Genomic DNA, 23995 nt, shown 5'->3' with positions numbered 1-23995 from the left:
GGATAGAGCACAGGCCTGGAAGTCAGAATCTGGGTTTTAATCCCGGCTCTGCCACTTGTGTGCTGTGCCACCTTGGGCAAATCACTTCATGTCTCTGTGCCTCAGTTGCCTCATGTGTACAATGGGGATTAAGACTGTGTGCCCTGTGTGGGACAGGGACTGGCTCCACATGATAATCTAATATCCACCCTAGCGCTTAGTACAGTGACTGGCGTATAGGAAGCGCTTAACAAACACCCTAAAAAAAAAAAGTTGGTAGACAGGTTGATACGTTCCCTCCCCACAAGGAGCTTACAGTGCAGAGGGGGTGACAGTAAAATAAATTACAAATAAGAGTCTAAGGATATGTACATGAGTGCTGTGGCCTGGGATAAAAGATCTCAATGCCCTTAGAGGGCTCCTTCCCGCCTCCCCTCGTCTGATCTTAATCTCCTCTGAAGTGATCTGATACCTGTTTTCGTCCCCACTAGATTTCCACATTTTTCCCCTCTCCCTACTCAGGGAGGCTGTTCCTCATAGTTTCAGCAGCAACAGCAACAGCAGCAGCAGCAGCAGCAGCAGCAGCAACCACTCCTACTGGAGGTGGAAGGGAGGGGAGGGTTAGGGGCAGGTCCAGTTTTTCCTGGTAGTGGGAGGGAAGGAACGAGAGAGGAGGGCTGATCCCGGCCCTAACTGTGAGTTGCTTCTCCTCAGTGGTCAGGCAGGCTCATGCACAGACACACTTTGCTCTGAGCTAACTCTCTCTAGCTCTCTCTCGATCTCGCTCACTCTCACCCTGTCTTTCGCACTCTCCCACTTCCCCTTTCTCTGGGTTGTTTGTTTTACTTCATCTTTGTCTAGTGTGTAAGAGCAGAACTTGGGGAATCTTTCCTGCTACTGCCGTGGAACAGTCTTTCTCTGCCCCCCCCCCCCCCACGCGCACACACACATCTAGATCTCTGCCTGAGCGTGGCAGGAGGTAACTATGAATCAGGAAACAGGGGTCTCGCTGAAGTGCTGTCTTGAGCCGGCAATGATGAGGACGTGGATCGAGCCCGTGGTGGCCGCAGCTCAAGTGGCCGCCTCTTTCTATGACACCGGGCTGCTGTTGGTGGTGAGGAATTATTACAACCAGTCGAGCTCCAACCAGACCAGCATCTCCATCTCAAGGGGCGTCCATGAAGATGTCCAGCAGAAAGCCATCTCCAACTTCTACATCATCTACAACCTGGTAGTGGGCCTGACCCCCTTTCTGTCGGCGTATGGGCTAGGGTGGCTAAGCGACAGGCACAACAGGAAGATCTCCATCTGCGTGCCCCTCCTGGGCTATCTGCTCTGCCGTTTGCTACTGCTCCTCCAGATCCTGCTGGACTGGCCAGTGGAGGTGATGTACGGGGCCGCGGCCGTGGCGGGGCTGATGGGGGGCTTCTCTGCCTTCTGGTCTGGGGTCATGGCGCTGGGGTCGCTGGGCTCCTCTGAGGGCCGCCGCTCTGTCCGGCTCATCATCATTGACCTGATCCTGGGTCTGGCTGGCTTCTTTGGCAGTATTGCTTCGGGCCACCTCTTCAGTCTCCTTCCCGTGGGCCACAACCAAGGCACGGTGCTGGCAGCCTCCAGCGTGGGTTGTGCCGCCTTCGCCCTCCTCTACAGCCTCTTTGTGCTGAAAGTCCCTCTGCCAGAGGCCAAGCCCTGCCGAGCCAACGTAGTGGACACGGTGGCTGGCACTGTTGGCACCTACCGCACCCTGGATCCAGATCAGCCTCCAAAGCAGGAAGCGGTGAGGGGAGATTTTCCCAGTGAGAAGGCACCCCCAAAACCCATCATAGCCCTTCTCTTCACGGGGGCCATCCTGTATGACTTGGCAGTGGTTGGCGCAGTGGACGTGATGCCCCTGTTTGTGCTGAGAGAACCTTTGAGCTGGGACCACGTGCAAGTGGGCTATGGCATGGCGGCCGGCTACACCATCTTTATCACCAGTTTCCTGGGAGTGCTCGTGTTCTCCCGCTGCTTCCGGGACACTACCATGATAGTGATTGGGATGGTGTCCTTTGGGACCGGCTCTCTCCTCATGACCTTCGTCAAGGAGACCTACATGTTCTACACTGGTGAGTCGACTGGCGGTTCTCGTTGAAGAGGGTACATGTCACGGTTCAGAAGGGAGGAGGAGGGGGAGGGAGGCGGAGGGTACGTCAGAACCATTTGGGGGCATCCCTCTTGCTCTTGAGTGTCTCACGGGGGACGGGGGGTTAATGAGTAGGGAAAGTTACCACTGAATCATTCTGATTCAGGACACCTTAAACACTGTAGCTCTTATCCCAATTTTACTGACTTTATAGTCACGCTTGCACTTTGCACTTCCCTTGCACTTCCATAGGTGTTTGTGTGGGTGCTCTCCTCCCTCTCCCTCTCTCTCTCTCTCTCATCCCCTTCTTTTCCTCTCTCCCTTCCTCCCGCTCCAAGTTTACACAATTCCTTGGCCTCACCACTTGGAAGCCTTAGTCTCAGATGGTCCCACCCCGTCTGACTTTAGACTGGAGAAAAGTTGTTTGCCTTAATCAAGAGACCGGCCCTCAGTGACAATTAATACAGATTGGTTTGTATTTTCTAGAAAAGGCAAAACTTGATCATTATTTCTTGTTCCATCATGTTGCAGCTCGTGCTGTTATGCTGTTTGCGCTCATCCCCATAACGACAATTAGGTCTGCATTATCCAAAGTAGTAAAAGGATCGGCTTATGGTGAGTGAAAGGATTTTCCCTGTGGCTACTGTCATCTTGTCATCATTGCAGTTGTTTTCAGGGGGTAGCTTATTTCAGTGGAAGGGGTGGATAGGAGTGAGGAGCGTAAGCAGACTGGCTGTGGCTCGGGAAATTAAGAGAGTTTGCTCGTAGTCCCACTTCAGTGACAGGAACCCGTTCTCTCTGGTTACGATGGATGTGGGCGCTTGGTATTCACCCCACTCTCAGCCCCACGATATTTACGTACATATCCGTTATTTACATATATTGTCTGTTGCCCCCTCTAGACAGTAAGCTCGTTGTGGGCAGGGAACATTTCTAACAACTCTGTCGTATTGTACTCTCCCAAGCGCTGAGTGCTCTGCACACAGTAGGTGCTCATCAAATACCATTGATTGATTGATTGATTGGTTGAATCAGATATCTGTGACAGCAACCCAGCTCCATGCTGCAAGTTCACTCCAATCTGGTCCTTCTCTGCGGGGACAGACCAAGGACCCTCAGAATTCACCCTAGGGTCTGCAGGTGCAGGAGGGTCATGCCATTTGAGCCACAGGTACCTATCAATCAAAGGCATTGAGTGCTTACTGTGTGCAGGGCACTATACTAAGCGTTGGGGCGAGTACAATAATAATGATGATAATTATGGTATTTGTTAAGCATTTACTATGTGCCAGACACTGTTCTAAGTGCCGGGGTAGGTACAAGATAATCAGGTTGGACACAGTCCCTGTCCCAGATAGGGCTCACAGTCTTAATCCCCATTTTACAGATGAGGGAACTGAGACACAGAGGAGTGAAGTGACTTGCTCGAGGTCACACAGCAGACAAGTGGAGAAGCTGGGGTTAGAACTCATGATCTTCTGGCTCCCAGGCCAGTGCTCTATCCACTAGGCCACGCTGCGAGCCCTATCCATACCAGAACAAGCCCTATCCATTCCGGTTGGAGCACGCACAATGGACATGATCCTCCCCTGGTCCACATTCCCCTGAGGTGTTTCTTCTACTTCATGAATTGAAAAGCTCTGAGAGTGGGCCCTAAATGCAACCCATTCACTAGAAACTCAGGAGGATTGGAGAAGAAATGGATTTGGAATTCACCAGCTTTGGGTCATCTACCATGTTTAGAAAGGAACGATAGGGCCTCTCAGTGTTTGGGAACTAGCAGTTGCTTTGAATTTTGCACATTTTAACACTAGCCAATATCGGATTAATGAAGTATGACTGAGATGATGGAATTTCCCATTGACGGATGAAGGGTCCTTGAAAGTTCCGGGCCTTTCTTTGATTGTTTGGAGGGTCCGTCACTAGATTGTTTCCTGAGGGCAGAAGGTTGTTCAGGAAACTCTTCCTGGAAGAAATGAGCCGAGAGGAGAGAAAAGGAGTAGTCAGAATGGTCAAGTTGGACTGCAGCCCAGGAAGGACTTTGGTGACATCCCTCCCATGACTGGCTTCTGATGACTTTCCTGACTCTTTTCAGGAAAAGTATTTGTGATATTGCAGCTTTCATTGGCGTTGACGGGCGTGGTCACTTCCACAGTGTTCAATGAGATCTATCAGCTCACCATGGACAAGTTTGTTGGGACTTGCTTTGCCCTGTCTTCTGTCATTGGATACCTGGCTATCATTCCCATCGGGTAAGAGGTTCGGCTTTGTTTGCGGACTTTTTGGTTTTTCAAGACAGCAACCTGATCGACCATCCAGTGTGCCTTTAAAAAGATATACGTGATTTACAAAATTTCTGGGAGACTGACTCATATTGCAAAAATGGAGGGCAACTGAAGAGGAAAACAAACTTTGCAGTAATTTGGGAATCTCCCAGTCTCATAAGTGGTGATAAAAATGCCACAGACCAGCTCAGTTATTTATAATCTCAAGTTCTTCATAAGAGCCCATTCTGCTTCCTTGTAATTGGAGGTGATGACCCGAAATCTTTTGGCTCATTCTGGGTTTTGAATTGGTTGAACCGTGGAGAGAGCTCTGTGTTTCCTCTGTGACATGTCCCCCATCCACTGAAGGGTCACTCGGACGGTCCTGACGGTGGTTTTTTCTGGCCTCAGCTATGCTGTATTCAATTAGGTCATCATCTTGGGCCTTCCAGAGGACCCCCACACACACACCCCATTTTGGTCATGTGCCACTGATTCTGGGTTAGTCATGCTCTCCCTATGCAAATGCGTGGGCAGATCAATCAAACCGTGACTTTAAGGAATTCCCAATTAATATAGGAATAGCCAGCATCAGCTTCCCTTGAAGGCAGCAGCCACGGATTTCTTACCAGACACATCTTTAGGCACTTTTCCTTCACCATGGTCCCCAGGTGATCCTCAGTTAGGTATGTCTGCTGGGCCTTGCTTTTTGGAGCCAACAGGTCTCCCTCGTCTCTCCAACCTAGCTTCGACACTGGAATTTGAGCCCTTCAAAGAGTGGCTAAAGCAGCCAGGAAAGTCAAGTGAAAATTCAACATTTAATGAGCTCATTTACAAGCAGAAAGCTAGCAATGCACCATTAAACACAGTAGCTTATTAGCCTGGCCCATCTTCCTTCCAAAGCTGACTCTAGAGGAGTGCAGTGAGCATGACTCACTCCCCATTCTGGGGCAGCCAACTTGGGCCAAGGTTGATCTCACATTCTTCCCCTGAGGAAAATATTCTTCCTCTAAATGACTACTAAAGAGATGGGACTTCTTTGGCACTCTCTCTCTTCCACACCTCCTCCCCAGCCAGACTCAAGCTCAGATTGATGAGGCCTGAGGAGACTGGTAGAGGCGGTGGAGGTGTCTGGCTGCTCATAAGAGCAAAGGCATGTGGGCCTCGTGGAGAGAGCTCTGGACAGTGTGATCAGAAAGGCAGCTGTGCTACCGACTGACCGGGAGCTGCTGGGAAAACGCCCTCGGCTCAGTCGTCTTGGCTGTAAAATGGGGATCAAACTTGCTCCTTGCCTCACTCCCAGAGATGCTGAGATGACCGAGTGTGGCCAGTGAGAGAGACAATGGCAGGTGGAGTGGGAGTAGGAGGATGGGGATTAGCCAGGCATGTCTCAAACCCGCTCTACCAACACGCTGCTCCAGAAAGTCCCTTTCCTTTCTGGAGCAGCCTGACACGGTCACCTGGGTGGAGCTCACTGATTAATCGAGGTGGTAGGGATCCTCCAGAGTCCGGTGCTCTATGCTAGTTGACCCCTGGCAAGCAAGGGGGGAAGCCCAGATCATTTTTCAATTTTCTGCTTGTATCTGGGAGCCCCAAATAGCTCCCCTGCTATGACCTGTTTCCATTCACAATTGGGAATGGCCTTCTGCTAGAGTTGCATTTACAGAGAAAAAGCCAATGTGGGAGGACCGGAGACATCTTGGTGTTTTTTTGTGTGCTTGTTTTATGGTATTTGTTCAGTGCCTACTATGTGTCAAACACCGTTCTAAGCTCTGGGGTAGGTACAAGTTAATTGAGCCGGACACAGTCCCTATCCTGCGTGGGGTGTAAGCTCTTTGAGGGCAGGGAATGTGTCTGTTTATTGTTATACTGTCCTCTCCCAAGCGCTTAGTACAGTGCTTTGCACACAATAGGTGCTCAATACTTTTGTTTGAATGAATGAATGAATAGTTGGGAATTTACTTTAAAATCTTGAAAGTCTGCTAGGAATATCGTGGAAGTGATTTTTGTGCCTAATCTGAGGAGGGTAATGTCATCCCACTGGACAGAAGAGAAAATGTTTTATCTGAGAGAGGTCAGGCTCATTGCCAGTATGAGAAACCAAGGTAATATTGAAGAGGAGTAGACAGTGTCATGGAAGGAAGCTGAACTTTTCATAGGTAGGGTCTCAAGTATGAACCCTCCCGACTCCAACCCAGGCAAGAGTTGTTTGCCCCTTATTCATAAGCCACCAGGCAAAGGCTCCTCCCCATCTCAGACGTAAGCCTCCCTTTCTGGTCCCAAGGCGTAGAAAGTATTCAAAGTCCTGGAATGATTTATCTGACACGAGCAGCCGGGGAAGAGGTATAACTGCTGAGAATGAAGGGAAAAGTTGGTGGAGATGCCTGCTCCCATTGTTGGACAGTGCACTCCAGTCAGGGTGCATCTGAATCACAAAACTGGGAGCCAAAACTAAGAGTAAAAACTTGAGATAGCTATAATCTTAAAATAGCCAAGAATAGGAAATTGGTTTGCAGTGTTACAGAGCACTATGTAAAATGGGTCTTAAAGCAAGCGATCCCCATGGGTCAATATCAAGATTCATTCATTCATTTGTATTTATTGAAAGCTTACTGGGTGCAAAGCACTGTACTAAGTGCTTGGGAGAGTACAATATAACAGCAGACATATTCCTACCTACAACGGCTTGTCACAGTTGATTCTAAACCAGATCGATCCAAAATTTGAAATTATGGGCTCCGTTGGCTGGAGTTAGCTGTCTGTTATCTTGCCCTTTTTTCCCCCCACCATTGAAAGGGCATCTATTTTTTTTTTTAAATTCTACTTCCTTACCTGGTTGCCAGCCCTTACCTCAAAAAGTAAAAACAAAATCCCAATTCCAACTGAACAAGACTGTGCCTACTCATGCAGAAAAACAACATAAAAGCAGCTCACTGTGTTCAGGATCTGGGAAACTGCTTTAGTAGAGAGGGATCATTTACGGTCAACAACAAAAGAGAAAGTTCATTGGCAAGTCTGTTTATGCGCAGTTACAGCTTGCAAGCTTCACTGAAACTTACGAAGCCAAGCTAAAAGCAGAAGCAGGGCCTGAAGGGCAGTAGATGGAAAGATAGCTACATATACATTAAGTGGCTTTTTAGGGTTTTACCTGATTTAACCCAAATCATGTTTAGAAAAAAATAAAGTGAATTCTTAAGAAAGCTGAAAAAAAGTTAGAATTTTTAATAATTAAGTTTAACATTTTGCCCCCCGGTGGATTTAACATCCATACCATTCATCACCACAGGTGGATTCAGTATATTAGAGTGATTAATTTTCCATTCTTCATGTATTTTGAATGTGAGATTTGGATGGTTTGGCCTCCTTTAAATGCATCATTATTTTTTTTTTCTCTGAGATTCCCCTTCTCTCCACTCTATAGAAAGTCTGGAGTTTCCTTGGATAACTGGCACTTGTGTTCAGTTTTTGCTTACTTCTTGTGTGAGCACCCTCACTCTTCTCATTCCAATAAGTTTTGGATTGGCACTGGAATTAGTAGCAATTAATGCAGAGAAGTAGCATGGTCTAGTGGAAAGAGCATGGGCCTGGAAGGCAGAGGTCCTGGGTTCTAATTGCAGCTCCACCACTTGTCTGTTGTGTGATCTTGGGCAAGTCACTAAGCTTCTCTGTGCCTCAGTTACCTTATCTGTAAAATGGGGGTTAAGCCTGGGAGCCCCATGTGGGACATGGACTGTGTCCAACTTGATTGTCTCATATCTACTCCGGTGCTTAGTATAGTGCCTGGCACATAGTAAGTGCTTAACAAATACCTTTTTTTAAAAAAAAAAATGCAACCTCAACATGGGTATGTAGGCTAGCAGGTAGCTCTGTGCTTGCTTACTCATATGCCAGCCTTGGAAAGGAGTACTCTTACCAAAGAAGCACTCAGTATGCTGAAGTTGCTGTAGGTGAAGCATAAAAATAAAACCCCCAATTTCAAAAAATCAAACCTCATGTGAATCCCCTAGTAAATCCCCCAAATTATTTATGCCTCAAATAATGATTCTCTGCTCAAAATCCTGGTGGTAAAAATTGCAGATCAAAGAGAGTTGTGTTTAAAGGTGTCCAGATTCAAAGGAAATAATGTCATCATTTTTCCAAGAACTGTGATCTGGGCCAAGTGGTCCAGGTGAATTCTTCGATGCCCAAATTGTATTTGCAATCCCGTGAGCAACGTGTTTAAGATTAATAGAGCCCCAGGTCATCCGAAGGATTAGCTCAGCCATTCATTCCTACTTTCTGTGGCCGCTGGTGGCTTCAGCAGTGATAGGAGGGCACTTTGCTGCCTAGTCCTCTTGATGACATATGCTCCAGGGCAACACCCCTTGAGGATAGCACTTCTGCGTTTCAGCTGCTCCAGTGGCCTCCTTTCCTCTCCCCCGAGGTCTGCTGCCCCAGAAAAAAGCACTCTGCTGGCTGGATTTACAGGCTATAATTTATAACGGGCTGGTCAGCCAGGACTGAATAGCCAAGTCAGAGAAGTCGAGTGGATGGTGGGGAAAGAGATATCTCCTTGTTATCAGGTTTCCTGGAACAATTAGGGCCCAGTCATGAGGGATGGCCCCTGAGAGATTGAAGGATGGGAGTGTGGCAAAGGAACTAATAAACGGGAATCTTGTGGCACCCATATCGACTGAAAGCTCTCTCTCTCTCTCTCTCCCGCCTCTCTTAAATCCTTACAGTATTGTGGCCTACAAGCAAGCCTCCTGGCGTGGTTATTGAGATATCCCAGGAAATGAGTGCATCTCCAGGTGAAAGATGTGGCTGCTGGTAATCTACACGAACTGGAGCACCCTTGGAAAAGAACGGAATGAGCGCAGGGCCCTGGAAATGAATGGCCTAGTGCCTCAAGAAAGTAAAGTTTGGCTCGGTCCTAGACCTAGGGAGGAAAAGTACTATCCTGTGGAGTTGCGGTTAAGCACTTCATTATTGGAGGCACTAGATTTGAAATGTACTGCATGGAAGGTAACTACCAAACCAGGAGAGCAGCAGAAATTCACTTCCCTAGGAAGTGTACACAACTGTTCAGAGCACAAAATAGAATCTCTCAACTTTCCAGATTGCCTGTGGCTGGAAGCACACGCTCCTCACTACCAGCTAAAAAATCTTCGATGCACTAAAGTATAACCCCATACATACTTAATCTGCTTACCAAACTGTCCAAGCTGCATTTGAAAGGCCAAATGCTATGGTCTAAACAGGGAGGGGAAAAGGGAGGCTGGGTGTCGGGGGGGGGGGGGGAGGTGAAGGGGATTATAAAAGGGATGGTATTTGTTTTGTAAAAATGTATTATGCATAATTAATATTTTTGAAAATGAATGATTAAACCTTGAAAATTAATCTCATTTCCTATAGCTAGATACCATTGGATTTCACACTACCCTTCCAGATGCCTGCAGCTATTGGTTCCTTTGGTTGCCTGAGGTGTTTTGGGGTCACAAAACACAATCCAAATCAAAGAGAATCCAATGAAAAAGCCATCTTATTTCATGACATCATCAGGAAGAAATAGGATCTAAAAATACTAATTAATAATAATAATTGTGGTATTTATTAAGCACTTACTGTGTGCCAGGCACTCTACTAAGCACTGGGGTGGATACAAGCAAATCGGGTTGGACCCAGTCCCTGTCCCACATGGGGCTCCCAGTCTCAGTCCTCATTTTCCAGATGAAGTAACTGCGGCTGAAGTGACTTGCCCAAGGTCACACAGCAGACAAGTGGCAGAGCTGGAATTAGAGCCCATGACCTTCTGACTCCCAGGCTCATGCTCTATCCACTAAGCAATGTTGTTTCTCTATTCAGGCATGGACCCAGAAGTGGCAGCAATCAATCATTGTACAATAAGACAGTTGAATTAATGTTTGCCATAAACCTGAAAGGCTGATCAACTGGCAAGGTGACCAGGTAGACAATCTCTAAGGGAATTGAAAAAAAAAAATAAGGAAAGCTAACAGGATCAAGGAGAGGGAAGAACACCTCATCTTCCTAATGTGTCCTACTTCTGGTGCTGGGGTGCAGTGAACCTCTCGGATCCATGCCCAGAATCAGATCGTACTCTCCCAAGCACTTAGTATGGTGCTCTGCACACAGTAAGTGCTCAATAAATGCCACTGATTGATTGATCAGAACTCAAAACCCAGGCATCTCCTTCCTCCCCCGCAACTCCGTTCTCCAAGCTGGATGGAAACACCAAATAGAGGATGGAGTGCCTGCCTTGGGAGTCCCGCTTTCTGCTGGTGGGAAGGAACTCAGGGTGACACTGCTTCACATGATTCTGCTCTCTGGTAATAGCCCAACTCAAGTGGCACCGAAGCGACTTAGGGGAAATCACTGTTGTTTGATAAAGCCGTCGCAGAAGCAGCAAAGGCTAAGATACTCCATTTGCCTGAAGAAAAGTGAATTGACAAGTGGGAATGCGAGAAAAGTTGTCACGGTATTAGATCGATCCTTCGTATTTATTGAGTGATTACTGTGTGCAGAGCACTGTATTCACTCAGCGTTCAATATAACTGAGTTGGTAGACACGGTTCCTGCCCACGGTCAGTTTACAGTCTGGGTTGGGGGGAGATGACGGACAGATTATAGATATAGTATAGTATATATAGTATACATATATAGTATAGTATATAGTATAATAGAGAGAGATATATAAGTGGTGGGCTGAGGGAGGAGTGAATAAAAGGTGCAAATTCAAGTACAAGGGTGATGCAGGAAGGAATGGGAGAAGTGAAAATGGCTCAGGGAAGGCCTCTTGGAGGAGATGTGCCTTCAATAAGGCTTTGAAGGTAGGGAAGAGTGATCTGTCGGATATGAAAGGGGAAGGTGTTTCAGGCAAGAGGCTGGATGTGGGCCAGGGGTCAGCTGTGTGATAGATAAGGTCAAAGTACAGTGAATATGTTGGCATTAGAGAAATGAAGTGTGCGGGCTGGGTTGTAATAGGAGAGCAGCGAGGTAAGGTAGGAGGGGGCAAGGGGACTGAGTCCTTTAAAGCCACTGTTAAGGAGTTTTTCTCTGACGTGGAGGTGGATGGCCAACCACAGGAGGTTCTTAAGGAGTGGGGAAACATAGACTGGATGTTTTCGTAGAAAAATGGTCTCAGTAGCAGAATGAATTATGGAGGATGTTGTGAAGGTTGAACCAACAGGATTTGGTAACAGATTGAATTATGTGGGTTGAATGAGAGAGATGAGTTGAGGATAATGCCAAGGTTATAGACTTGTGAGACAGGGAGGTTGGTGGTGCTGTCTTCAATGATAGGAAAGTCAAGGGGAAGACAGGGTTTGGGTGGGAAGATGAGTTCCGTTTTGGACATGTTAAGGTTGAGACGTCGGCAGGTCATTCAAGTAGAGCTGTCCTGGAGGTAGGAGGAATTACAGAGAAGCAGCGTGGCTCAGTGGAAAGAGCACGGGCTTTAGAGTCAGGGCTCATGAGTTCGAATCCCAGCTCTGCCACTTGTCGGCTGTGTGACTGTGGGCAAGTCACTTAACTTCTCTGGGCCTCAGTTCCCTCATCTGTAAAATGGGGATTAAGACTGTGAGCCCCACGTGGGACAACGTGATTCCCCTATGTCTACCCCAGCGCTTAGAACAGTGCTCGGCACATAGTAAGCGCTTAACAAATACCAACATTATTATTATTAAATAAGAGCCTGCGGAGAAGGAGAGAGATCGGGGCTGGAGATGTCGATCAGGTGAGCTTCCCCTCTTTACGGCACTCCTTGTCACGCTCCAACTTCCCCTCCTACATTTTCAGAGATTCAAGTGAAGAATAATTGGCATTCTGGCAGCTGCTTTCACTGTTGCAGTCTTCTCAATTCCAACAGGTCTCCAAGCTGTGCTCAGGAGACTTTTTCATGGTATGTTACTACGATTATTATTGATAATAATTGTAACTATTTCTTAAGCACTGTAGTAGATACAAGCTAATCGGTGCCACATGGGGCTCAGTAAGTAGGAGAGAGAACAGGTAATGAATCTCCATTTTGCAGATGAGGTGAGGCACAGAGAAGTGAAGTGACTTGTCCAAGGTCACAAAGCAGACATGTGGCAAAGTCAGGATTAGAACCCAGGCCCATGCACTGTCCTCTAGGCCAAATTGCTTCTCTAACATTACAGAGGAGTGGAGCAATAGTGGCTGTTGGAATGGCAAAATTGTCAGCAGTATACATGTCAGCCCCATCCTACCCACTATGCATCAGGTATATACTTCATGCCCCTAAGCAGGGAGGAATAAAAGAGAAACATATATCTCTGGCCTTTTTCCCCAAGATCTAAGGCTATGTTGATGTGGCTCACCAATTTAATTCCCACTGTACAGATGAAGTAACTGAGGCACAGAGAATGAAGTGACTCACCTAAGGTCACACAGTGGATAAGTGGCAGAGCAGGGATTAGAACCCAGGTCGTTCGGACTCCCAGGCCCATGCTCTATCCACTAGGCTAGACATTCTAGCCTCTACATCTGTGTAGGTATCCACCTAGGTAGGGAGACAACTGGCATCCCATACTAACAAGAGAAGGTAGAGTTTTAAACCCAAAACATTAGATCTGTGTTTTGGGGTGGCAGTAAGAATGAGGATGTAAAGACTGATAAATAGGGTCCTAGGTAGCACGTGGCTTTGTTTTTCTTTCATATCTATTTCTGATTTGGTGACTCACTTCTGGCATTTCTTTTTGAGCAGTTGTTCTAAGCAAGAGTTTTGACAAAGTACCAATCCCAGGCTCACCCGGAAGAGTCCCTCTATCATTTGAAAATATACTTAGGTTATGCAGTCAGGTTTTTCTGACCAGAGTGTGGAAAATTTCCTATTGGATTTTGTTTTTAAAAAGTCAGTCATGTTTTCCTACTCAGGGCAGAATTTCTTTCTACACCAGCATCTGAAGCAAATAGTTACTCCAATATTATATCAATATTGATCCACCTCCCCAAAAAGGTAACTTTTAAAGTACATATTCTTCTTTCATGCCAGTGAGCATACCACCGCTAATAGTATTCATTAATCATAACTCTGGTATTTAAGTGCTTATTTAACATGGGCCAAGCACTGAGGTAAATATAATATAATCAAATCAGATACAGTTTTTTGTCCCACTTGGAGGAGGAACAACAGGTATTTAATCCCCATTTCATAGATGAGGAGATTTAAGCCTAGATAAGTTAAGTGACATGCCAAAGGTCATACAGAAAGGCAGAGGGCAAAGCCAGATCAAGATCCAGGTCTCTTGAGTTATGTGCTCCTGCCAATGAGCCACCCTGCTTCTCTCTGATTTTCATAAAGAAAATTATTTCAGGTACTCATAATAATAATAATGTTGGTATTTGTTAAGCGCTTACTATGTGCAGAGCACTGTTCTAAGCGCTGGGGTAGACATAGGGGAATCAGGTTGTCCCACATGGGGCTCACAGTCTTAATCCCCATTTTACAGATGAGATAACTGAGGCCCAGAGAAGTTAAGTGACTTGCCCACAGTCACACAGCTGACAAGTGGCAGAGCTGGGATTCGAACTCATGACCTCTGACTCCAAAGCCTGTCATGTTACTGCATAGACAACCAAAAATAAGAAAATATTCTAACCCTTATTCCTTATTTAACTTATCACTGCTATTTTCCCATGTAAACTACCCACTAGTGGCTTTGGTTTAGCAAGCACATTTTACTGTACTAAAATGTAGAACTTTCCCCCTGCTTAAATCCACACTAGAAAGAGTGCATGGTAAATATTTCTTCCATTCATTTCTAACAACTTTCTGAGAAGCAGCTCGGTCTTTAAATATATATTTAAAAACCCTTCAAAAATTGGCAAAGCATGAGGTGAGAATTCTTTAGTTTTGTTGGGGAGGAGTTTGATAGTTGGAGTTTTTACCCATCATGCTGTCCAAGAGTTGTGGTTTTAGTGGTTATAGACTTTAGCATATTAAAAAATTTAGCTAACAAATGAATGATACCCTTATTAGTGTTACTAAGCTCATCACATAGAAACTAGGTTGTCAGACATTAAATTTGGAGGTGGGAAAGACCCAGGAACTGCAAGGTTTTCCTGTAGAAGTATGTACCCACTTGGGAACATGTCTACTAATTCTGTTGTATTACAATCAATTGTATTTGAGTACTTACTGTGTCCAGAGCCCTGTACGAAGTGCTTGAGAGAATACAACAGAGATGGTAGACATTCCCAAGCACTTCGTACAGAGCTCTGCATATAGTAAGTGCTCAATACCATTGAATCCTCATCATACTTGTTGACAGATTGAGTAGAGAGGACCAGCCTGTGAATTCAACTGTCCAAAAATGAGATTTTTTTCTAGAAAATAGGAGGCGCAAGCACAAAAAAACCCGATAATTCAAGAAAAAAAAAACTTTTATTACATTTATTGGTCCATTCCTTTAAATTAATTGAGGTAAAGAAACATTTTTAAAAAGTTTACAAGCTAATAGTTTGTCAAGCAATACAAATGATTTTACCTCAAAGAGTAATACTAATCTCATAGTAAACAATGAATAGAATCTATATTTATACACCGATATGACAAAGGTGAACAGAAACACTGTGCCAGCATCAGAAGTTTTAAAATAATGTAGAGCTCATGAGTATTTGTAACAAAAAGAAAGCAGAAACTTTAAAGCTTGGTAATTACATGAAACAAGACCAATACAATTTGTAAATTACCCACTAGCTAATTTACACTCATACACACTCACACACACTCCCACACATTTTTCACAGCTTTTGTTTTGGTTTAATGGTAGGAGAGGGGAAGGAGAAAACCATTTACAGAGAAGTTCTCTATTTCTACGAACTGGTTAGTTTTTGCTTTTTTCTTCTAAAAAAAGTCAGCAATACAGTACACAGTTTGGGCACCTAAGTAAAAATTTTCATCTTTGTGCTGAAACAGTTATAAGTAGAAGTTCAAAAAAGCTTGCTGGCAGAAGTTTGTCACGGGAATATGTGTGTGTGCGTGTGTCTATGTATGTCTAAGTGTTTTCTAAATGCATTCCCAACTCCCAGAAGTCACTGCTGCAGGCACATAGGAAGGAGAATGAATGATGGGAACGTTACAAACATGGAAGATACCGAGTAACCTACCATGCAGTCAAAAAAAAACAAACCACTATAAGGTGATGCTGGCTTTATGCAGTTATGAAAGCCTATTTTCCTCACTGACTGCAATCCAGGTACCCAATTTAGGTGATTTTTGGCATTAAATGCTTTGTGAATGTTTCCAAAGCTCTTACTCTTAGGCACCCCTTTTTTTAAAAAAAAAAAAACCTGTTCCTTTGCTAAAAGTGTAGTTGTTAATACTGTTACGACAATAACTTTTACATAGTAAATAGATCTCAAAAAACAAATGTCCTGTTTAACTCATCATCAATACTGTGCCTGTATTTTGCCATCAAAAATGCCAAAAAACCCATTAATCTAATCTTGTATACTTCCAAACAAGATCTTTTTGAAGTCCCCATTTTCCACATTATCAAAAATATATTTGGCAAAGACAACATATTTTCCCCTTGAAAAAGATTTTTCTATAATAGGCCAACTTTCAATGTGGCTTTTTTTTTTTTTTTAAGGGGACTAGCTTTAGTGTTAAAACTTAGCAGATATCTAAGACAGTAATAGGAGCCATGAAATCATCTGAAAGTAGAGATAGTGTTTAACAGTCTATAGCATTTTGTTAATTTGGGGCCATAGTTTAGTGATGAGAATCCAAGCAATTTCTATAGCAGTGCCATCAGCATTTAAGGCAGGAGGGCTATACTAGGTAGGTAGCCCATTCTCTTAAGAAAAAAAACAAACCCCACAAGATAACGCTTAGCTCATTTAGAGGATATTATATAGATATTGAGAGAGAAAAGTGCTCATTGGTGAAGGATTTGGTGATTGTGACAGTTTCTACTGGTGTAGGCTGGGTCCTAAGTAAATTCCCAATGAAGAGGTTTGTCAAACCATTCTAAGCCTTCCTGTCAGAGGGAATTAAGACTCCCTAATGAAGATCCAGCCTGTGTACTACAATTCTGACCTACTGTGCCTGGCAAACATCTTAATGGGCAAGGGGTGGTTTTTGCCAAAAAGAACAAAGGTTGGAGAGGTGAACTGCTGTGATGTTCACATCAGTGACAAAGGGAAAGGGGAGGGCTAGGTCAAGGGTTTCTTAAATACACCTATGACACTTACAAATTTAGTAAAGGGAGCTTGTGCCTGAAGAAACAGCTTGCACAGTCCTCTGCTATCTCTACTGAGAGAAGAGAAGTGAGAGGAAACAGATTCCTGTAATGTGTATTGCCATGTCACAGAGCTTTATCAGTGAAAAGGCTATTCTTTGCCACTACCTTCCCACCATACACACACACACACACACACACACACACTCTCTCTCTCTCTCACACTTGCCAGCCTTATTTCCCTGGGAAACTAAAGGTAGTTTATAGCAGTCATGTCATTAACAGATCAGCCAGTGGCCACAGGCACTTGATCTGCGGGACTAGGCAGGTGAGGCCCCAACTCCAGGGCTGCAAAGAGCTTTCTGGAAAATGGGAAGGAAGCAAGTTTCCATGAGTGTCTGTGCTGCTCTGGGACCTAGGACTTTTTTGGGGGTGGGAGGGAGGTGGAGGGGGCCCAGTCTCAACTGCCACCTTCCAATTAAAAATTGAAACAGAAGCAGTGGCCCAGCCTGAGACTGTGGCCCAGATACCTCTTGGTCTCAACATCCTACAGCAGCACAGGCAGGGGAAGGGAACCAGATATGCTGGGGGTGACCCCCCACCTTCCTTCACACCACTGAGATCCCATCAACTTTCTCAGGAAAGTTGAGATAGGCCGGAGATAGGGAAGAAGGCTTAAAAAATCTATTTATATAGCTGGTTTCGAGTGTCTTGAAGAAAATGGACTCAATCAAATGGATCTGAGTCGCTATTTTGCCTCAAAGTGTCTATACCTAAGGCAGATGTTTGGACAGGCAGGGCCAGGTCACTCAAGCCCCAGCTGTCCCTAATGCTGTGCTATGTTATATGTGCTATGTACTATGTCCCTTTTTCTGGCTAGGCTGGAAGTTCTAGATATGCTGAGCTGACTGTGACAAGACACCAAGCTTAAGGAACTTCCCACAGATACCCTTCCAAGGCCTTCACTATCAGCACAACTACTTTATTCTCTAATTTCTCCACAGAAATAGTGGGGACTGATGACACAGGCAAGAGGAGCACTCAATTTCAATTTTTCTAAACTGCAGGTGTGCTAAAAATCTGGTGCAAAAAAGATTGCCTATCCTTTCCAAATAACACACTATTTGAAGATTGCTGGTCTCTTGGTCCAGCTAAAAGCATGAGAATATAAGATCCATCAGCATCATCACAAAGAGCCTGAAGGCCTGAAATAGCCACCTATAACAACTCCTTTTCCTCAGAGGAGGAAAACTAGTCCCAAACCGGTTTCTAGGATTCCTCGTCAGAAAAACAGAAAAAAAACACCAGGAAGCTATTCCCGGTTATTTGTTACCACGGTAGTAAGTGGAGTCTTTTTCAAGCCACAAAACATTAACTGCATCCCTGCTCCTTTTGATCCAGTTTCACTTCCCCCATTTTTTAAGCAAAAATCTCCTTCTCTGAAAGGAGGGATGAGGTTTCCTGGGAACTAATCAGTATACATGAAACTTCTTCATGAAGAAGAGAGAGAGAGAGACTTTAAACATACCCCAGCATCACTGGAAGAGATGCTCTTATCCTTTCTGGGCTGTTAAAATGTTCTCAAGTTCCCGATCCTGTCTCTTCCTCCTCTTCAAGAAGTGCTGGTGCTCCACAACAATTTCTGCCTACTGCTCACTTCAGCGAAAACAGGAAGATGAGCTTATTCAAACCAGGCTTGAGGCTTTGGGGAAGGAAGTGCTGAGGCAACGTGGCAGGTATCCATTTGCTCCACCATCATGCAGGAATGAGTGTTTTAGTAACTTTGGCACAAGTGACAGTACAATTTTTACATCTCTCAAATGAAATGGGTTCACCAAGCTGACCAAATGAGAGTGCAGAAATACAGGTTAGCACTTGATGTTTCTGCCCCCCGGGAAGTGGGAGGAGGCAGTAGGTGTGGGAGGGGTTAAAAGCCACCCCAAGTTACAAATTATACCTGTACCACTCCCTACACCTTCTAGCCTCACCAGAAAAGGTTTCCCCATCAAGCATCAAAGGACTCTTCTTGTAAGTCGTCTTGTACCCCAGGGACAGTAAGTAGCTGATGATATGGCCACCACTCTACTCTGATCAACTGGGGGCAAGATATTGCCTTGCTCCAATATGATTTGGTGTATTGAAGCAGTGAGCAGAATTCACCATCTGGCATGTGGATTATGTTACATCTCTATGCACGGGTAAGTGATCAGTACAACAAAAAAAGTCAACATTAGTTGAATCCCTTGGCAGAAGAACTCTGCTTTTGTTGCCTAACTAAAATAATGAAAGGGGAAAGAGAATAAGAACTAAAACTGGCCTTCCACACACAATAGCTTATATGGTAGGAACACTACTTCATATACCATTTATTGAACAGCCTCTCAGCATAGGACATATTGGGTTTTTTTGTCTTTTTTTTGCCAGACAGAAGATCAGTTTTAGTTCTTATTATAGCTGCCAGTCCCAGCTCTCATATTCCTAGGCAATATGACAGCGCTATATTTTTTAAAGCACTTATTCCACAGAGCCAAATCCAAAAATGTACATTTCTCTCATTTCCAAGCAAATGTCTTCCTACTCAATTCCAAATAAGGTCAGTCAAGTATCTTTTTGAAAAGCACATTAAATCTCTGCAGTCTACAAAATTGGCAACTAGGACCTAGAAATGTAATCTGAACATTAACATGATGAATTCAGGAGGTAGAATGAGAAGCTGAAGAGCTATTCATCAGAAAGAAAAAAAATTGAGTAAATGGATTTTTCTTAAATACCATTTATAAATGCACCTACTTCTAAAGCATATTTTTAATTGTACCCAGTTAAGAGTTCAATTGGAGGCTTTCAGACAGTTTTGCTGCTAGGTCTGCTAGCAAATCAATATAGGAAAACCTAAAAAGTCCCCTACTTCAATGATATCCTGGACAAAACAAGGATAAAAGTCCTTTTAAAAAAAGGAACAAACTTAAAATGAATAGTGCAACAACTAATGAACCAAATTACTTTAAGCAGAATCTTGAGCTTATTGGACACAGTCCTGCAGACATATTTAGTCCCAGATCATTTGCAGTGTCTTAAATAAGTTGGCTGTTTTGGGCCTGTATTTTGGGAGTAAATTATCACATGCTAAGTGCTCAATACCTTAGCTCATTTCTGTAAAAATTAGACTGTGTCTAACAACTCACAGACATACAACTGCTCCATTCAAGTCCATGGCTGAACTTTTCAGGGGCAAAGCCACAGCATGAACAGACTATATCAATCCCAATTAGCCCAATGGGCACCACTGTCCAAGAAAACATGACCTTGGCCAAGGAGACTCTAAAGATTGTTTCAACCCCAGAAATTATTGTGATCTGAGGCAACCTTAAGTCAACACAAAACTCAGTGTGCATCACTTAAGGGGCCCTTCAGGAACTACCTTGCTTTCTCCAGAGTAAAAAATAAAAAGGGGTGAATGAAGCACTCCTTACTGGCCACCCACAATATTTTTAAATGTGGATGACGGATTGTGTGAAAGTGCTCAATAAATATCACTGACTGACAAGAGGCCAAAACGTTTACATACCCTTGCAATACTTCAATTTTCAGACATGTTTAAGGCAAGTTTTGCACACCAGACACTTGAGGTGGAACTTGTTTTCAGCAATCAAATCTGTGAAAGCACTTGCAAATACTTTGGCTTTTGGCCTCTCAAATTCCTTCAACCCTAAAGAGATTTAACAAAAACCCAAAGAGATGTCAGACCTTTTCAATTGACAGGGGATTTCAAATCACTGATTTCAAGGACAAAGGGGGGAAAACAATTAAATTGGCATTTGCTCTGAGCTTAGTGATGTCATGTAATGCTAAGGCGTTATCTCCATGCTCCTTTCTTACTAACGGGTACATTGTATATTTCAACTCAAATAAAAGATCATATCAAAGAGAACCATGAACACATGATGTTCCTTATAAAAAGGGCTGCATACCCAACTCACAACCATAGGCCATGCTTACATCGTAAACTTACAACACAGATATCATCAACATAACCTACCTGGCACAAGTCCAAACACCCACCTTGAAAGTGTGGGTGGAGTACAGTACACAGAGCTGCCTCCCATCCTGCTTCCCCATAAATCAGGAGCCACATTTCCCCACTTTACTGAAAGTAGCCCTCCTTTCACCCATAATGGGTTGGTAATGTCAGATTGGCACCTTATGATTTCATTTTGCTTTATGCCTGAAAACCTAGCATCCCACTGATTAGGTCCCTTCAGAATGCAGGAGTAGGTTTTCTTTACCAAGAGATGATCATATCTGTACCCCCCTCCACTGTGAATCCATGGTTACACCAGGAGGAAATGGAAAGTACAACGACTGGGGGGTAACTACAGAAAACACTGAAGTCAAACAATTGTACGGTGAGGGAAGGAATATTAGGACAACAATAGAAAAGTTTCAACCGTGTCTGTTCCAAATTCTTGAACACAGATGGCATTCGTCAGTCACATGTCATAGTGCAAAGTGATGTTCCAGAATGTGTGTTTAGTGGTACTGTGCACTGGTGTAGCAGAAGTCTGTGGACCACAAAGGAACTTTTTATTTGGTCTCTTGCTTATCCTGAAGTAGTGGTATAATCGACTCCCACGCCATAAGGCACTGCAAAGACAACACACACAATGTCAGACCACAGTTCATTGTCAGTTTCCTGGCCAGATCTGTTTTGGATCTCAATCCTGCTTGGCCACTTGTGCCTTTCATACCTCCAAATGATGACACTACCCCATTCTCCACCAGAGCCATTAAAATGGGTGGTATCAAAACCAGTAAGAATGCAACATTTGCTTCCAACAGCACCAGTCTTCTGTACTCTAATGTTATTCATTGATTCAATCATATTTATTGAGTGCTTACTGTGTGCAGGGCACTGTGCTAAGCACTTGGAAAGTGCAATACACCCATAAAAATTAAAATGTTAGCAGTACGTGTGATTTGGCAAATCCTACTCTTGGAACGAGATAGGTGTGTGGACCAACACACGTGTCTCTGAAAGGAGAAATAAAAGATTTTACAGCTCCCGCATGAGGGGGCTCAGGACATAATGGGGTTATAGTAGTACTGGAATTGTTCTCTGGTTCAAAGATCACACCACCAGCGGCCTGCATCCATGACTGTGTCACAGAGAAAGTCTCCTACACACTTGGCCTATGAAAATACAGGGGTATACCTCTTCCAACCCCTTGCCATTCATCTAAACCATTGCTCAGACACCAAAGATTAAAAGGGGAAAGGTGTGTGCTACTGCCAGCAGGACATGCCCTTCGGTTATTTTTGCAGTAGCGTATGCTGTTATACACAGGGAAGGGGCCAGCCCCAGGGTCCTGGGGAAGAGACACCAGAGAATTCTCCTCCTCACCTACCTCAACAGGGTTTCCTGGGACAGATGGCTTTTTAGTGATGAAATCCACAACAAGAAAATGGGGGAGAGGAGGTTATAGTGGGACACCAGCTTGTGTATTCTCAGAAGGAAGAAAGAGGGTGGGTGTGTCTAGTGAAGGACGCTTATGCGGGGGGAGTCTCTTTAGATGGAAGAAGTTGTCTATAGGCCACAACACTCTTGAAGAAGATGGGGAGGGAGTATTTCACCCCATTTGGGAGACTCAGTGGGAATGGAGGAAACAAAAAGGGGATGGAGACAGAGAAAAGAGGTTATTCACTTTATGCCTTAAGGAAACCCCGAAAAACTGGAGAATAAGAGTCTGCTGTAGTTATATGCTTGTTGGAGAAACACCAGGCTGTGATGATTTTCGTCACAGTGTACACCTGGTACTAGGGCAACTGCTCTTCAGAGGTGGCGCCTCCGACACACTGGGACTTAATTCTCAAAGATTCTCTGCATGATCTGCATGAGCAGATCCTTAAAAGCCTTTAGCCCTAGTCCTCAAGAATGAAGAAACACTACACCTTGAGGGCAGAGACTGTATCTTCTAGTGGATAGAACACAGGCCTGGGAGTCAGAAGGATGTGGGTTCTAATCCCAGCTCCGTCACTTGTCTGCTGTGTGACCTTAGGCAAGTAACTTCACTTCTCTGTGCCCCATGTGGCACAGAAACTAACCTTAATTTCTATGTATCCCAGCACTTAGAACAGTGATTGACACATAGTAAACACAAACAATAATAATAATGATGGTATTTGTTAAGCGCTGTGTGCAAAACACTGTTCTAAGCACTGGGATAGGTGCAGGGTTATCACGTGGGGCTCACAATCTTAATCCCCATTTTACAGATGAGATAACTAGGGCACAGAGAAGTTAAGTGACTGGCCCAAAGTCACAGCTGAAAACTGGCAGAGTCGGGATAAGAACCCATGATTTATAATTAAGTTAAACAAGATTCTTGGCCCAACATTAGGGCACGACAAATGCTCTCAATGCAGGAGATCATGGGATGATCACACAATACTGCTAGCTATTCAACATCTCAGTCATTCTCCATACTTATAAACTTGAAACCTCATCCTTCCCCCCGCCCCCCAAACCGTACATATTTTCCTGGATGAAATAACTGTTGCAGGGCTAACTTACCTGGCCATTTTTTACTAAGCATATGCATAAGTGGACCACCACAGAGGAAGTTTCAAATCCCAGTAAAAATAGTGAAATCCCATCACCTTATACTAGATATCAGTAGTCAAAGTTCACTATGCACTCAGTGGTTATGAGTTCAAACATGTTAAAAAAACAAGCAGGGCAAAGTCTAATTTCTGAACTGCCAACTTCTGCTACCTGTTAGGATGCTTATTAAATGAACTGAGTCATTCTCTGGCATAGGGTAGAGAAAAACCAGAAGGGAGAGGAATCAAATCAAATTGAGCTGCTGGCCTTCTCTCACCTAAGGGGACATCATGCAACTGTTGCCTTCTTTAACCTTGCCTGAGCACTGCCAGTCTGGAAGAGCCAAGCATGGCCCCAATAATCCCAAATCTTGCAAGCTCATTTAGGGCTTTACTGTAACCTATCTGAATGCTGGAAGGAAGCTCCCTGAAAGAGGTCCCTACTAAGATGTAGGACTCCCCATTCCCCCACGCCCCACCACGCCAAAATGCTGACTGATAAATGTATGCGGTAGAGACACTGCTTCTGCAAATGATGTGTGTAAATGAGCACTCTTCCCAAACATCTCTACTCTGCATGATTATGAGAAGCAGCGTGGCTCAGTGGAAAGAGCTTAGGCTTGGGAGTCAGAGGTCATGGGTTCGAATTCCAACTCTGCCACTTGTCAGCTGTGTGACTGTGGGCAAGTCACTTCACTTCTCTGTGCCTCAGTTACCTCATCTGAGCCTCATGTGGGACAACCTGATTACCCTGTATCTACTCCAGCGCTTAGAACAGTGCTCTGCACATGGTAAGCGCTTAACAAATACCAACATCATTTACAATTGGA

General features: G+C 44.5%; 2 protein-coding genes across 3 annotated transcripts in view; one reads left to right on the top strand and one right to left on the bottom strand.

Annotated features, from left to right (window-relative positions):
• Positions 1 to 311: 311 nt before the first annotated feature.
• Positions 312 to 9622, top strand: SLC46A2 (solute carrier family 46 member 2). 2 transcript variants are annotated; one of them, XM_001512639.6, is made up of 4 exons: positions 312 to 2084; positions 2633 to 2716; positions 4197 to 4353; positions 9087 to 9622. In XM_001512639.6, the coding sequence occupies exons 1-4, from the start codon at positions 965 to 967 to the stop codon at positions 9124 to 9126; spliced, it is 1401 nt and encodes a 466-aa protein (XP_001512689.3). In that variant the 5' UTR covers positions 312 to 964; the 3' UTR covers positions 9127 to 9622. The 2 variants fall into 2 exon arrangements, with proteins under 2 accessions (XP_001512689.3, XP_028909700.1); XM_029053867.2 differs by lacking the exon at positions 4197 to 4353.
• Positions 9623 to 14748: 5126 nt separating this feature from the next.
• SNX30 (sorting nexin family member 30) overlaps positions 14749 to 23995 on the bottom strand; it is a 118655-nt gene continuing 109408 nt past the window's right edge. Inside the window, exon 9 of the mRNA XM_029053778.2 lies at positions 14749 to 21209. Within this exon, the coding sequence (XP_028909611.1) occupies positions 21150 to 21209 (60 nt within the window). The 3' untranslated portion in view covers positions 14749 to 21149. The remainder of the gene's footprint in view (positions 21210 to 23995) is intronic.

Source organism: Ornithorhynchus anatinus, chromosome X3 (assembly GCF_004115215.2).
Source record: "Ornithorhynchus anatinus isolate Pmale09 chromosome X3, mOrnAna1.pri.v4, whole genome shotgun sequence".
NCBI lineage: Eukaryota > Metazoa > Chordata > Mammalia > Monotremata > Ornithorhynchidae > Ornithorhynchus > Ornithorhynchus anatinus.
Note: the sequence above shows the minus strand (reverse complement) of the source record. Positions and strands in the feature narration are given on the sequence as shown.

Coding starts and splice junctions, on each gene's coding strand:
- SLC46A2 (XM_001512639.6), top strand. CDS start 965: ATGAATCAGGAAACAGGGGTCTCGCTGAAGTGCTGTCTTGAGCCGGCA. Junction 2,717..4,196: donor AGTAAAAGGATCGGCTTATG/GTGAGTGAAAGG, acceptor GACTCTTTTCAG/GAAAAGTATTTGTGATATTG. Junction 4,354..9,086: donor CTGGCTATCATTCCCATCGG/GTAAGAGGTTCG, acceptor AAATCCTTACAG/TATTGTGGCCTACAAGCAAG.